The sequence below is a fragment of the Ciconia boyciana genome, chromosome 14, assembly GCF_034638445.1.
Source record: "Ciconia boyciana chromosome 14, ASM3463844v1, whole genome shotgun sequence".
NCBI classification, from domain to species: domain Eukaryota; kingdom Metazoa; phylum Chordata; class Aves; order Ciconiiformes; family Ciconiidae; genus Ciconia; species Ciconia boyciana.
In genome coordinates this window covers 700,768-717,119 of record NC_132947.1, presented here as the reverse complement: position 1 = coordinate 717,119, position 16,352 = coordinate 700,768, and the positions used below count along the sequence as shown (strand labels likewise).

The 16,352-nt window shown below is 42.8% G+C and overlaps 1 protein-coding gene across 5 annotated transcripts in view; it reads right to left on the bottom strand.

The window, feature by feature from the left end:
* Positions 1 to 16,301, bottom strand: part of RPRD1B (regulation of nuclear pre-mRNA domain containing 1B) — a 30,330-nt gene extending 14,029 nt beyond the window's left edge. For 2 of the 5 annotated variants that reach the window (XM_072879497.1, XM_072879496.1), the window contains exons 1-6: positions 15,940 to 16,299; positions 14,089 to 14,218; positions 12,842 to 12,975; positions 4,417 to 4,529; positions 2,473 to 2,599; positions 1,276 to 1,451 (exon numbers count right to left, since the gene is read on the bottom strand). In XM_072879497.1, coding sequence (XP_072735598.1) covers positions 1,276 to 1,451; positions 2,473 to 2,599; positions 4,417 to 4,529; positions 12,842 to 12,975; positions 14,089 to 14,218; positions 15,940 to 16,090 — 831 coding nt within the window. In that variant the 5' untranslated portion in view covers positions 16,091 to 16,299. Of the gene's footprint in view, positions 1 to 868; positions 893 to 997; positions 1,190 to 1,275; positions 1,452 to 2,472; positions 2,600 to 4,416; positions 4,530 to 12,841; positions 12,976 to 14,088; positions 14,219 to 15,939 lie in introns of those variants that run through there. The other 3 variants (XM_072879498.1, XM_072879495.1, XM_072879494.1) reach the window with 3 other exon arrangements.
* Between the last annotated feature and the right edge of the window lie 51 nt (positions 16,302 to 16,352).

The following is a 16,352-nucleotide window of genomic DNA, read 5'->3' as shown; positions in this document are numbered from 1 at the left end:
ATGTCTATCATTTCTATATTTGTACATATATAAGCACACACATATGTTTCTACTAGACAGGTGTCATCCTTTCAGCAAGGGGAAAAAAAAAACCCTGACCCACGACTTCCACTAGTATTCAGCAAATAAATTAGGTGCTAAACAGGATTTGGTTTTATGGCATCTTTCATATCCATGTCTGAAAGTGCCTTTTAATGACTCAGTCATAAGACAGACACTATGCTTGAAGAAATTCAAGCTAAACAAGCTAATAGAATTATTAACTATCCACTCTAATTCTGAATGCAGCATCAGCACTTGCCTGGCTGATTTGGAAAAAACATTGCTCTGGAAAAGCAACATGTTCACAGTCACAAGACATTGAGAAACTCTAGTATAAACACACAACAAAGAAAACATTCAAAATGAAATTTACCTCAGAACAATGTTGCCTAGCTGTCAGAGGATTAGGTTTGTCATGACAGTAAACAGAGCCCGCAATTGCTACAGCACAGTCTCCTTCCAGAAGATTTTGTCCTCTACAGCAACTCACGTCCCACCCAGCAACAGCTGTTCATAATAACCAGCAGCCGCCAGTGTCGAGGAAGCCCTTAATGTGCCACCGAGGGGCACTTTAACAGATGGCAGAGTGACACACAACCACAATCATTAATTAAACCTCCACACTAGTCCCAAGATGCGGAGCTGAAAGAATTTCCTCCGAGAAAGAACGTTTCAGATAAACGGCTGGCTGCCGCAGCCCCTGCACGCGCTTTAGGACGTGCAGCTGGTGCTCAGGTCCAGCCGGCGTAGTCTCATTTTACAGTGTCCTGCCCTCCCTGGTCAAGGGAGCTACGGCAGGAAATGCAAGTCGTCTTTCGGGATCAGCCCAATTTACACTCCATCACAGAAGCTGTAGGTAAGAGTGGCTGTTAAAGGATGGATACCGGAAGATCTTGTTTAAACTGCACCCCCTTATCAAGAAGGGGCTGGGAAGGCAGATGAGGGGCACCCAACCATACAGAAAAGAACAACAAAAAAACAACCAATAAAAAACCCCCAGCTAATGATGGCAGAGGGGGGCTGACTTTTTGGAACTGAAACATACTAGACTGAACATCAGAGCAGATCTGTCTTCTCCAGACTTTTTACACTGCATTCTTACTCCTGTTTTCCTCCAAGTGTAAAGATAACACCTAGAATCATCTCCCTTGAGAGAAACACATAGATTAGGAGTCAAGCGGGAGCATTTAGCGAGGCAATCGGCTTGCCGGCACCAGTGTAATCAGTACTCACTTCTAGCTTCTTCTCCTTCTCTGTCAATACATCCTTCTGATTCTGGGTGTACTCGATCAGCATGCGTGCCAGCTGGCGCCGGTCCTCCAGCTCTGCTGCCAGCCGGCCATTGTACTCTGCTAGTAACAGGCATGCTTCGTCCACGGTCTTCGAAAGACGTTCGGCTGCCTCTTTGTCTACATGCAAAAGTGTTGGGTAATTTAGAGGACAACGTTTAAAACTTTCATCTTTGACAGAAGGGCTACAATTCTCCAGGCACACGTACAGTAACATCTCATTCATAAATACTGGCTTGACAGGAAAATGAGAGTTCTTATCCCAGGGGATATAAAGGAAATAGGCAGGACTAACAACCCAAGAATGGTGGTTTTTAGACACTGACAGAATTGACTGCATTTTATCCTTGCAGAGATGTCAATGATTAGGGGGGGAAAATCTATAAACAGGTTAATTAAACTAAAACTTTAGGCTGTACTGTCAGAATTCAGCTAAACAAATCAGGTGGCTTTCACATTTAAACATGGTATGCACTTTTAAATTCCTCTTTTCTCTGAAAAACTAATGTATCAATACAAGCAAACATATGAATTGCACACTAGACTTCACAGTGGGATACCGTAAGAGTATATTATAAAAGACTGAATAAGTGACAGTTCATGAGTTCTAAACTAAAACTACTTCCAGGAACAAGAGTCCAATCAGTTCAACCTTTAAATGCTTCTATTAAGATTACTTTTCAAATACAATTGCAAAAGTCCATTTAAACAAAGACTGACAGACTAATGGGGGTAGCGAGTTTCCTTTTCCGTAGCTATCAAGGAGTATGTGTACACTCATCATGGTCTGATAAAACTCAAAAATATCTAACAGTCAAGGTGTTCAAAATCAAAATACATCCATCATCCATTTGAGAACTCTGGCCCTATTTCCTTTACATTCTTGCAAAATGTCGTTGATGCTCTCCAAGTACAAAAGCCTTGGTCCGAGCCAAAAAAATGGAAGAAGCTATATACATTTCATCTTCAATTTTACTTCATAGGATTGCTATCTATTAATTACCCAAGAGCTACAAAACAAGGACACAAAAGCAGAAATCCACTCCACCATACACTGTGATTATTTAGAAAGAAAAAAAAAAATTATCTTTGATTTAAGTTATTCTTTGGGCTCATGTTCATTCATCTTCCAGTTTCATACCTGTAATTTTCTCCAGTAATGAAACATCTTGAACTTCCTGAGGCAGGGAGGCAATTTTTTGCCGCACTGTTGCATCTCCTGATGCTGCATTTTCCAGGTCTTGTAGGGCTTTGATCAAATCCTCGGTCTACAAGACAAGTTAGCTAACATTAAAACCAGGTAACTTTCATGCCATTTCCTGTGGATGTGGCCACTGCATCTGAGGTCACCCACCTCGAAAGCAACCATTTCTGGAATATTTTCAAGTAATTTTTAAACCGTTGCTTCCTAACACAGGGAGTATTCACTAAGTTGACAATATCCTATTGTTTAGGAACTTATGCATAATTACAGTAGGATCATCTTTTTCTAGACTCTGCAATGGAAAACTTCTCATTCCAATTAAGAGAAGTGATCATTTAAGACAAAGCTGAAAAGTACATGACCACATCAGTTTGAGAAACAGCCATGAGCCCTTTGTGTTGCATCAAATTGGGACTATATCTTTTAGCTGAGCATCCCTGGCACTTTCTCTTAGACTAGGAGTGGACGTGCACCTTTGTTCTATTCCAAAGGTGCATGCTGACACAGAAAAAAACAAAAACCAAAAACCAAACAAAACTTCTATCAGTCCAAACAAAACTGTGTCAGATTTCCAACATTATAAGATTTAGAATTTTGTAACTGGCTGATGACAATGAAAGCTATCCCTGTTAAAGCAAACTTTATATTGTCCTGATCTTGCAAAGCCATTGCTATCCTCACTCCGCTCAAGTGGCTCGCTGGAAGCACACTGCAATCTGCAACCAAACTGGACTCCACTGTATCCCCTCGACTTCATCTCTCAGCTGGTTTTAGTGCAGTGAGGAAAAATGTGTCAGTTTAAATGAATACACTCAAAACGTACCCTAGCTTAAAACGGATGTGGATGAGAACAGCCTTAAGAGGACCTCCCCTGACACACGATATTTTCTCCCTGCTCAAAAAAAAAAAAAAAAAGAAAAAAGGAGAAAGACAGACTCCTTGAACAGGAAGAAAAAGGCGTTGCTTCTTTGTTTTAAAAAATACTGAAGTTTTAATGGGAGGTTTTTGAAACTGGAACACTAGCCCTGTAAACACCACTACTGATGTTCAAACTACATTTCAATAGTTTGAAAACTAGCAAAAACACTGAAAAATTTTAAATAATTTTTTTTTAATCCGAAAAATAAAGTAATTCATTACCTAATATTTACTACTTCTTTCCAAACTGCTAATGATTTCCAACAGTAACAAACACAAAGCTTATCAAAAGAAACCATAAGCTGCAAGGCATCTGGAGGTAAAAACAACCAAAAAATCTCACTTATTTCCTTGACAACTGCTATTTATTTTTATTTTTCAATGTTTACACTCTACCAGATGGATGGTGTATTTTTTTTATTCTTTTAAAATAGACAACGGTTAACATACGTTCATTTTGTAGCCTTAAGTGGTCAGAGTGATGCTCTATTTAATTCCTACTATTTCCATACCACCAACATGTCAGCCTCAAAATAAAGTATTCAGAACTGGTTTTCCTAACCAACTCCATACAAACCTATCAAAGGTTGCACTTTTTAATAGCTCATGGAGAGAGATGTCCTACCAAAAAAAATTAAGTTTTAACTGTGTTACAGCTTTGGGTTTGAGGGATTACACACTGTCCTCAGAAAGAATTTAAAACATGGTCTGTTCTTCTAGCAGTCCTTTGAGATTCTTTACTGGTAGTACTACTCAGACCCTGGTTTAGTCTACCTGAAATCACCTGGAAGTGGCACAGTTTCAATATGAAAAAAGAACCTGGTCCACTTCACATGGACTTGTCAAGCCCCAACTGAATTTCTCCATTAAAAGCATTTTACTTGTTGGCAGCTCCACCTTGTGGCTGTACCATACAGGAGGTGGCTTTCAGAACAACTCCCACTCTCAACCCATTCCACCTACCAGCAGCGGCCCAGCACTGGGGTCTTGGGGTGAGTAGCTCCCAGGGTAATCATCATCCTCCTCCTCTTGTATTTGCTGAAAAGTCCGCTTTAAAGACTTCTTCTCCTCTGCAACTAAAGACACATATAAGCACCTTATTTGGATGCCAGATCTGCCCACCTTAACTATCTCTACTTCAAAGAAACCTCTACCAGATGCTCCAATGATTGAGCTCTCTGAAGAGAAGGATGACCACAGTTGGACTCTAATGTTGGCATCATATTCCAAACACTCAAATGCAAAACAGCAATAAAAGGTTGATTTTGCCCACACATGTATTTCTGTACGTGCAAGTACAAGGATACACTCTTCATATCAGCAGTGTGCACTGTATACATATTCGTGCCTCCTGCACTGAAAGTAGGAAAGGCAAGCAAACGTCCTATTTGTCAATAAATGGCAGGTCTTCAATCCTGCTCAGATTCTCTGGTTAATACCATGTATGCAGGCAAGGATTTCTACCAGTAGAAATGAAGCACTGATGCTAAGATACATATGGACAGAAGAATTTCAAGTTATCTTTTTGCAGGTGCTCACTGTGGTCCCACTAAATGACTGCTGGTTATTCAACCTTCCACTCTTCCATCAAAATAAAGACTTCAGGACAGCTCTGTGAAACTAAAACTCTAAGATGTGACAGCAACAACAGCCATGGGCAGAGCATGACCCGATCTCCAAGCAGGTAACCTATAACATTTCAGAAATAAGGACTTCATAAAGGAAGACGGTGCTGGTTAAATTAACCTTAGCATAGCATACATTAGCTTGAAAGGGAAGAGAGAGTTTATTTAGTGAGTCAGAAGTCTTAATGCAGCCTTTCATCCAGTTACAGAGCCTTCAGAAGAAGAGAGATCGTTCTTCAGACTTGCCACCAAAATTTGTAAGAGCCAGGTTAATTTGTGAGAAAGCTTTGGACAGAGTCTTGAGAACATCTCTTCAATGGAATCAAGTCTTGCCAAGATAATCATGGAGTTCAAGGGAAACATTTTATATATACTTTGATTCATAGGAAAATCCAAGATCACTCTTGATTTAAAATTAAATCAGTCTGCCTGACTCTAATGAGGAAGCAAACAGAAAGGTCTGTCCTTAAATGCAGAATTTTGGCTGCCTTGTCCAGTGGGACGTATGTCTGAAAAACTTTATTTTAATGGAGACGAAGTCAGAGGTGCTGTATGTCCTGCTCATGTGGGAAAAAGCTGAATGACCCTTGTGAGGCAGACACAAACGCACCTCTGTTAGAGAACAGATGTACTCAATGGAAGGTGAAGAAGCACAGAAAACAGTCACCCTAGACCAAATGAATTTTTGATGCATGCTAGAGCAAAGCTATCTAGGCTAGAAAAAGGTACTGTCTAAGTATTGTATGTATACAACCGATGTAATAGAGTGCTTGATAATCTGACTGACAAGCAAGACACCAGATCAAGAAGAAAAACGGCTGTTGTTCGCTGAGGTCTGCAAAAGAGACCAGCTGAGTTCAACAGGAGATGTGCAGGTGACAAAATGGCCAAAGAGAGCATTTAAAGTTACGTAGCCCAATACAATGTGCCATCAGTATTTATCACTTGTGTGCACTTACCATAAAGTAATTAACCAACAAAGGATAAACACAAGATAATCAATAGAAGAATGCATGACCGTAGTGTGCACAGAAGTGAAAACAAAAATGAGAATTGTGATTCAAGTTGCCGAAGAGCTATTCCTGCTGTGTTGCCAACTGGTCTACCACAAGACACAGTATTAGGCTTGCTGACTACTCTAACACAGAGGATTCAGAATTCATTGAATTTTCCGTCTGATCAAGACCAAGCGAGTTCGATTGGAAACAGTCTGAAGGTAGGTAGGTGCACGAACATCTGCAGTCCTAAGCACCAGTTGCTAGCTGGCGTACCTGGAGAGGCCGTTCCCTGAGCATGAATGGCAGCTGAGGGGACAAAGTGGCCAGTAGACAAAGGAGCACAGCCAAAGCAGTCAGCATTTTGGGCATGAGTAGCATGACATAAATGTGGACTGTTGCACTTTTTCCTTTGGCATTGGTAAACAGGGGCAGCAGAAGACCTCATTGAAGAATCCTAGAAACACGACCTCCATTTCATCAAAATGGAAAAAACCCCTCACACTTATTTTCAAGCTCAAGAGCATATGGTGGAAAAGGACCCCTGAAAGAGAATGGGAAGCCAGGCATAAATTATAACACACCCTGCCTGGGTAGCTTTCAAAATCTGCTAGCCAGAAGTAATTTAACCATTGCAGTCTACACTTCTGAAAAAGCCTGTCAAATCCAACAAGAGAAGAGGAAAGCAAGCATTAAGGGCGTCTAAAACTGATCAGAATTCAACAATGGTATGTAACACTGTTGTGGTTTAGCCCCAGTCAGCAACTAAGCACCACGCAGCCGCTCGCTCAGCCTCCCCCCTCCCACGGGGATGGGGGAGAAAATCTGAAAAGCACAAGTAAGAAAACTCGTGGGCTGAGATAAGGACAGTTTAATAATTGAAATAAAGTAGTAATAGTAGTAGTAATAATAATAATCATCATGAATTGTAATGAAAAGGAAAATAATGACAGAGGAACAAGACCCAGGGAAAAAAAACAACAACAAAAGTGATGCAACCGCTCACCACCCACTGACCGACGCCCAGCCCGTCCCCGAGCAGCGATCGCTGCCCCCGGCCAGCTCCCCCCAGTCTCTATACTGAGCATGACGTCCTATGGTATGGAATAGCCCTTTGGGCAGTGGGGGTCAGCTCTCCTGGCTGTGCCCCCTCCCAGCTCCTTGTGCACCTGGCAGAGCCTGGGGAGCTGCAAAGCCCTTGACCAGTGTAAGCATTACTTAGCAACAACTAAAACATCCGTGTGCTATCAACATTATTCTCACACTAAATCCAAAACACAGCGCTATATTAGCTACTAGGAAGAAAATGAACTCTATCCCAGCCGAAACCAGGACAAACACACATCTTCTGAAACAATCAAGATATCCTTGTAGAATATGGACAGCTTCTTCCAGGAAAATCAAGAGCCCATTCTTGACACGGACATAAAGAAGATAGAGAAGCCACTACTAGAGATGAAGTCAGCGTTCCTGCTTTGTTGGGGTGTTCTTCACAGCTCAAATTGAACTACTCCCTAAAAGCCTTCAAAGAGCAAAGCACTCCATGTCTCCAACATGACAGACAATTGCTGTCATAACAGCTTTGCAGTGAAACTCCAGGTTGTTGTTATCTTGCTGTTGCAGTGTCCAGAGAGACCTGTAAAGGTATTCCTCCACCAACTTTTCAGTCTTCAAACCATCTCCAGTGGCTTGAGGAAGCTTACAGCGTCAAGGACCTTAGTGACAAAGTATGAGTTCTTCCTGTAAGCTGGCAACATGGGAGATCTTCCCATCTAGGGTGTTCACCCTTTTTTTCTCATCTCTCAACGACTGGTTTTAGAGGTAAACAGGCTTCTTTGATTTGACTCCAGGCTCATATGCACAGTAAAAAGAAACCAACTGTGGAATCTGTATACACACATTCAAAAGGCTAACTATGAGTTTAAAACTTTGCTCTGTTAAAAACAGTGTTTCTATGTGGGTTTTTTTTTAATCTCAAGGCAATATAAAATTATCATCTTCTCTCATGAGGAGTTGGTGACGTTCATCTCCTCATTCAAGAAGCAGCCACACCACATGGTAAGGAACTCCCCGTGTAGATGATGACTTTCACTGGAGGGAACTACGCAAAGGGTTCAGATGTAAAAAAAAAAAAAAGTCACACACAAGTGGTCCTTAATTCACATGAGGATTTACCAGTTTCGGCACAGCTACATCATGTGCCTTTTCTGACAGTTAAGCATAGTTATATGACAAGTTGCATGAGCAGAAACTTCTGTCTACAGGGAAACATGCAAGGAAACCCCATTTAACAGCCACTGTAGTTCTAGAATAACAGGCAAACCTGTAAACCAGGGGTTTCTACTTCTGAAGTTCTATAGGTAACTGTTTACTTGAAAGGTAGACCAGCTGAATTTAAGTGGCTTTTTATGTGTTGGCAGGGCTATCATCCTCAATCAGCATAAGAAAAAATAAGTCTCCCAAAGCTATAACTAAAACTAAACTTCTGTAGGCTTTAGGTTCCAAGCACCAGGGGTTTAGCAACTTGTGCAAGATCCAAGTAAACTTATATGAAAGACACTTCTGGAAAGTGCTTTAGGACAAAACATTGAATACAACAACAACCACCACCAGACAGCTTTCCCAAAGAAAACAGAAGACCACCACAAGACACAGAAGAACAAAATAAGAGAAACTTAATGGTCCAGCGTACCCTCCAACTGTTCTAACCCTTTGTTTCTTTGAGGGTAGATTACTCACGATTGTTCTTATTACAACATGCATTTGTTGGTAGCCTCCCCTAGGTCGAGCATAACTGGAGTTGATCTGCTCCAAAATTATACCTAGTCCTGTCCCCAGGTGCCTTTATTTCAGTTATTCTTGGAAGCACCCCTGCCTGCTCTCCTCTCTGATGTTTTTCTCCATATTTTAATACGGGTCTGACTTCCTGTGCCAGAATTGGCAATATGAACACAACCAGAGCAGATGGGTAGCAGTTCAGGTTTGTGTTACAGTGCGACACTCCTACATCAGACCACATTCAAGGACTTCCTTCAACTGCTTATTACAAAGACAATGAAAAGAAAACGTGTCAGCTATATAGGTTATATTACCTAAAGGATTTTACATCAAACCTCTACAAACCTAATTTTTCCAGGCTTTAAGATAAATAGGTGGTTCTTCTCTTCCCTACTGGTTGTAAAAAGAAACATTCTAATAAAAATGAGATTAATGAGAAAGCAAATGCAAGCTTAATGAACACATTTAGAGTTAAAACAATATAAGCAAGATATAAATATTCAAAAGCTCATTTCCATGTATATGCAGATTTCCTTAAGGAACCTGAAAGACTAAAATATGGTAATAAGCTGCACCACTGAGGAAGTCAAAACTAGGGAAGACAGCGCTTAGAAAGGGCCAGTACTCTTTCCCCTCCACCCCTCTGAAGGGAAAGCTTCATTACTTGTGCAATCAATTCTGTTCCATGGCAGGAACTTAGCACACGCTGCCAACTGAATTGCTATACATTTACCCAAGGCCTTGCTGTAATGAAACAAGAAATCAGCTGCACCATTGAAACACACACTGATAAGCTTTAAAGATGTCTTTCCTCACTGATACAGGACTCTGCTTTATTTTGGCAAGTTTCACAACTAAGCGTAACTGGTGCTCTGTAACCCAAGCAGAGCCATCCTGTTCAGAAAGCAGCACCTACCAGCCTGGGAATTTAAGACACTGCAATATGAAAAAGCCGTAGAGAACTACCTGCATAGACTTGTTGCCATACCTTGGGCTGAAGAAAAGGATACTCATTATCACAGCACCAGATACCCTTAAGGAGCTTCAAAGTTTTGTTTTAACGGCACAACCTTGTACCAATCTAAAGATACTAATACTACCTATTTCTCAGCTGTGTCTATCTCGGGTGTACACAAAACCAGGAAGTCAGAATGGTTTTGGAGGAGCAGTGTACTATGGCCCTCCACTTTTATGGTAAACATTGTATCTGTAAAACATGGCACATTATTGTCCACCTTGCTTATGTTCAGCTGTTTGAAAACAGAATAGAGTAACTACAACAAAGCCTTCTGCAACATAGATAGTTGCCCACCAGAAACTGGACAAACACCAATTTATCTTAGAAATCCATAAAAATCCCATGTGAAACTAGCTCTTACCATTAAGAAGCTAATTTGAAAACAAGCCAGTCACAACAAGGAGAAAAACTCAGGAGAACCCTGCTCAGTTTTTACAATTTCTTTTTCTCTTAGTTTAGAAATATTTTTTTTTTTTTTTACAATGAATTGACAAGAAGGCAGCAATATTCACACTCATGAAAAGGCCTGAACTGTTCTCTCAAATAAAAGGCACTACATTAATATATCCAATTACCCAGACAAAAACTGGTTCTCGCCAAGTGAAGATGTGCACACAGCAGTTCCTAAAACATTTGTATTTCTTCATTCTGTTTCCCACAGACAAAGGTCTGTTACACTTAGGAAGGGTTTGATTTTGTACAAACATTTTTAAGTTGGGAAGATAACAGTAGCAGGATGGATTGATACCACCAGCCAAAGGGAGGATGACACTGAGCAACAGTTGGTTGCCAACTCACCAGGAAATCACAGCTGTGTTTCTTGGACACACAGTATCATTTTGTTTAGATTAAAAATTAAACACTTGTGAAACACTTATCTAGGTCCCTTAAATTAACAGTTGCAAACACTGTTGTGGTTTAACCCCAGTCACCAGGCAGTGGCTTGCTCAGCCTCCCCCTCCCGCAGGGATGGGGGAGAAAGTCTGAAAAGCACAAGTAAGAAAACTCGTGGGCTGAGATAAGAACAGTTTAATAATTGAAATAAAATAAACAAATTATTAACAACAACAATAACAATAATAATAATAAATTGTAATTAAAATAACGAGAGAGAGAGGAACAAAACCCAAGAAAAAAAAAAAAAACAAAACCAAAAAACCCCCAAGTGATGCAACCTCTCACCACCCGCTGACCGACGCCCAGCCCGTCCCCGAGCAGCGATCGCTGCCCCAGGCCAGCTCCCCCCAGTCTCTATACTGAGCATGACGCCTATGGCATGGAATAGCCCTTTGGGCAGTGGGGGTCAGCTCTCCTGGCTGTGCCCCCTCCCAACTCCTTGTGAGCCCGGCAGAGCCTGGGAAGCTGAAGAGTCTTTGACCAGTGTAAGCACTGCTCAGCAACAACTACAACATCCGTGTGCTATCACATTATTCTCACACTAAATCCAAAACACAGCGCTATATTAGCTACTAGGAAGAAAATGAACTCTATCCCAGCCGAAACCAGGGCAAACCGTCAGTTAATGAGTTCAATAGGAATTCAGCCATGTAAATTCCATCCTTTCAAGCCAAACAGGTGTCTTACGCACTGCACCCAAACAACAGAAAAACTCCAATTTGAGCTATTTCATGTAGAGACTGTACACCTTCCACCCTTCCCCTCTCCCACCACTCAGAGCAGAGACTCCCTCTGTCCTGATACAGCAGACACAGCCCCTTCGGCCAGGTGAGTTGGTCTCTCAGCATTTGGGGAAAAAATAGCAATACCTTCTGAATGTCACACAAATTGCGGAAAATTGGGAGGCCTCTGCTGTAAGCTGCTAAAGCACCCATCCAGTAATTTCGCCTGAAGAAGCATGTTAAAACACACACAACTGCAGCCACAGATGTATGTCTTCACATGCATGTCTCATATTAATGCTCATGCCTTCATATTAATTCTGTATTAACTAGCAACTCCAGTAGACATATCTTGCTTGTTTTCACCACCTAAGAATGGCATAAGAGCACTTTACTAATGACTAAGCCAACTCTCTCACAAAGCATCACACCTCTGTGGAGAACAGAGCAAAATTTGCTCAAAGCAGCAATGTGATTTTAGCTAATTTGAAAACACTGACACTTCCTTTAGCTGCGAAGCGGACAAATATTCCCCTGACCAGAACTCGTCAGGATTCTGGATTTTTAATGACCCTCACCTTCCATAGGTTAGGCATCCTACTGCTCCCCTCTTTTCATTACAGTACTACCTGTTAAATATTTTCAGATGCTATAGAAGAGGCAGTATCTGCCAAAGCAGTATGAAAGCACGGTAAATGCAAGTAGCTTATACTCAGTTCCTCACATCTGTCTCATGTAATAATAAGGTTATAACTGTGATGTTCTAAAGATGTTAAATGATGCAAAGTTATTGACTTCCCCAAATGACATCAGCTGGTATAAGAAAGAAAAAAAAAAAAAGAGACCAGACAAGCTTCTGGGCATATATTCCAGCCTCCAATTATTAAAAATCAGAATAAAATATAGTAACTATGCAAAATTAAAAAAATTAATATGAGAATGAAAGCACTAACAATATTGAATAAACCATTATAATAAGCCAGCTGACCACTCTCAGAGATGTCAAGCGGGACAATTTTAACTCTCAAGGTGGATGCAACAGTCCCCTGCACCCTACTTACTTGTCTTCACATCAAAAGGCAGCCCTGGAGTATTCCGTTGGCGTGAGCAGAAGCAGAAATTACCTTAAGTTTAGCTTACTGCCAGCCACAAGGCAACACACTTGCAAACTGGAATGGCGAGTTTAACAAAAGTCAGACTTCTCTCAAGACAATCCCCAAGAATCGCCATGACCAGCTCTGGCAACAACTCAGCTACAGGAGCCCAGAGCTCAACTCCTCACAGTACTTTCAGTGAAACATGTACCAATTTAAAAAACAAAGTAAAGCACACAACAAAGCAATACGCATTTACCTTTAGTTTGGGGGCTATTGGAGTCTTCCATAGAAAGTTTCAGTTGCTGTATGAACTCACTGCCATACACACTCCTTTCTTGCCAGATGTTAAGCAATCGTTCCAAGGGCTTTTTGCAGCCCTCATCTGCTTCTCTGTTCAAAGATTAGAAAATAATCATAGTTCAGCTGAAAAACATTCCTTATGTTTTAAGAGAGCATCTTCCAAACTAGCAGCTGCATCCATTGTAGTATTTGCACATTTGGAGATAATCTCTCTCATATTGTCTGAGACAAACTGTGCAAAATACATTTGTGGCCAATTTTCCCTTTTTATTGGGACCAAAGATTGCCTGAAAGTGCCCCACATTCCCACCCCAAAATAAAAGCAGGAGTTTTGAAGGAAGAAACTTGCTATCATTCAGAATCTGCAAGAAGAGTTATAAAATACCCCCAAGTTGACACATTTACAATTCAGAGTATTCACTTCAAACAGTTGTTTCAGACAATAACATCCCAATTAAAAAGCAGGTTGTTTGGATCGTTAGGCACTTAAATGTACTCATATAGTGCACTGAAAGTTAGACAGCCATCCAGAACAGCATACCACTAAACACACAGAACATTAAAGTTGTTTAGTTGAGGCAATAGGAATTATTATGCTATTTAGAGAAAATCTTAACTAAATGATAGTCCATTTTTGATGGAATGGTAGCTGCATCACTTCTTCCCCTTTATGTATAGAATTCTTTCTTCCCCTAGCAAGGAGACTAATGATCAGATAACCATTCAAAGAAGCAATGCAAAAAGAAACCGTGCTCAAACCAGAAGACTGACGAGAATCCAGTGACCCAAAATATCAGCTCTTTTAAAATCTTCTGACAATGGGGAAGAGCCATTCATTATGTGGCTTTCATAAACACATGCAACTATTCAATTTCACTACCCATGAACAGATCCACAAGATCTTTTGGTAACAATTAAAATAAAGTACATAGGAGTTGCATGCAGAGAACAAATGTGTAAAGCTGTGAGGGGCTGATTCACATACAAACAAGTTTCCCCAAAAAGAAATATTAACACTAAACAGTTCCTAGCCGCAAAGTAGTCAGAATCCAATCTCTACTAGAGAGAGGGTACAAGCACCCCTGAGACTTAAAAAAAACCAACCCCCCAAAACAACAAAATCAAATTTAATTCAACTTTGTGTAACAAGAATGCAAATATCTAGAGAGAAAAGGTGAAGACGTACATAACACAGCAACATACCTGGCAACATGAGAAAAAGCATCCACAAGAACAGACTCAAATTCCCTAGTAAATTCAGGACCTTTCCTCTTACTGTTCTGGATGACATCGTTTGCTAAATATAGGAAAGTAAGTTTCCTACTCGATTTTGCTGGGAATAGGAAAAAAAGAGAAGGACAAAAAAAAAAAAAGAGAGAGTTTGTGTTTATTTCTCACTTCTTTCTGGAATCATTAACATGGGTTTCAAAATTGCTCATAACTTTTCAGCCTAAAAACAAAGTTCCAAATATTTCCATGTTACCAACGCAAATCAGAGGCCTTCAACGCAAGTAGTTCTTGATCTCCTTACTTCCCCTCATTTTTTTTCTAGTTTATAAAACAAACATGAGCTTAATATTTTTTTGCGCACAGTGACACATCAACTCTGAGGAAAAGTGCATAAGAAATAAACTTTAAACACATGATTAAAATGAGCTGTTCTAACCCACCAGCAAATTAACGTACCAACAGACTTATATTTCGTTAATTAACTTCAGGAAAAAAACTCGGTATAGAACCACTTAATTGAGAACAGAGTGACATTGCAGGAGAAAGCTATTGTGGAGACTCAAGGATTTTTTCCAGACAATGCTGTGCCAAAGCAACGTTAAATTTCTTCCATATACCATAACTTTTCCCATCGTGACACCAGCAGTTTCTATTTTACTATGGCCAGAAGCAGTGGGAGACGCTGTTCTCCAGAGCACCCTGGCCATGAATACGCACGCATGAGACAGAAAACAAAAGCGCTTATTTCCACAGCAGGCCAAACTCAGATCTTTCAAAAATTCATACTAAATATGCTATAAATGGCAACAACCAGCAGTCACAGAAAGACTCCAGCTAGGGCTTCATCAGCGTCATCCGCTCCAAGGGGCTAACGCTGCTGGCTGCCCAGGATGAGCAAGGTGACACTGGCCGCTTTCCCAGCTGCCCCTGGGGACAGGGCATCAGCACCGACGCTGGCAGTCCCCCTGACTTCGTTATGAAGCAATTTGAGAAGTTACCAGAAGTTAACTTAAGTTAAGGTAACCTGCAAGGGAAGAAAGCACAAGACGTTTCTGGATGATGCTACCAAAGAGTTTTTATAAATCTCTACAACCATGTTTACTTTGCTTATCTCCTAATCCCTTAGTGCAATTCTATAATGGATGAGTAGTATCAATCCAAAACCAAAATTTAAAAGCAAGATGTAAAAGCTGAACAGCCAACCAAGCACTTCACGGGGGAAAGCACACCCGGGGTTAAATGCTGGGTACATCTTCGTTTGAACCGAGCGGCCCGGCCCAGCAGGGCCGCCCGCCTGCGCGTCCTCGCCCCTCGGCCAGGACTCGCCCTTCTAACCCACGCGTCCACCCCCGTCTTCCCGCGCGCCGCCTGCGACAGCGCCCACGACACCCGCACCCCCACGAGCGATATTCCCCACCAAGTTCCGTAAACAGTCACGACAGCAGCAGGGCGTCCCGCCGCCCCCGACAGACCGCAACTCCCCGCCTCTCCCGCCTCGCAAAGTTTCCACCGCGCCTTCACCCGACCAGTTCCGAGACCGCCGTGAGGAAGGACCGGCCCCTCGCTACGGTCCCACTCCCGAGCGGCTCCGCGGGCGGCCCACCACTACCCGGGGCAGCCGGAGCGGGCTCCGGAGCGGGCTCCCCGCGCAGCCGCTGCGGCCCGCGGCCCCCCCCCACCGCCCGCCGGGCCGCAGCAGCCCGGGGCGGGGCCCCCCGAGGCGGACGGAGCCGCCGACCGCGCGTTCCGCCGCGATGCCGCCCGAGCCTGCGGCAGCGGAGGCCCGGGGAGCGGACAAGTCCGCCGGGCCCGCGCCCCGCGTACCTTTGCGGAGCTCCCGGTGCCAGACGGAGACGATGGGCCCTGCGTGCTTGCGGTGGTGGATGAGCCACAGCGAGAGCGTCTGCACGCTCTGCTGGGAGTTGCTCAGCTCCGACAGCTTCTTCTCGAGCGCCGACTCCGAGAAGGAGGACATGGCGGCGGGCCGGCCCGCGCCGGGCCTGCTCCGCCCGCGGGGGAGGGCGCGACGCAGCCTCACCGACAACAAGCCGCCGCCGCCGCCACAAGATGGCCGCCTGACCTCTCACCCCGCCGCGGCGGGTCGAAGGGCAGCATCGTACGGATCGCTGGAGGGAGAAGGGGAGAGCCGCTACGCCCGGCACAGACCGGGGGGGTACCGCGCATGCGCGGCCGCAGAGCCGGAGCCCGCCAAAGGCGCCACGGGAGACGCATGCGCA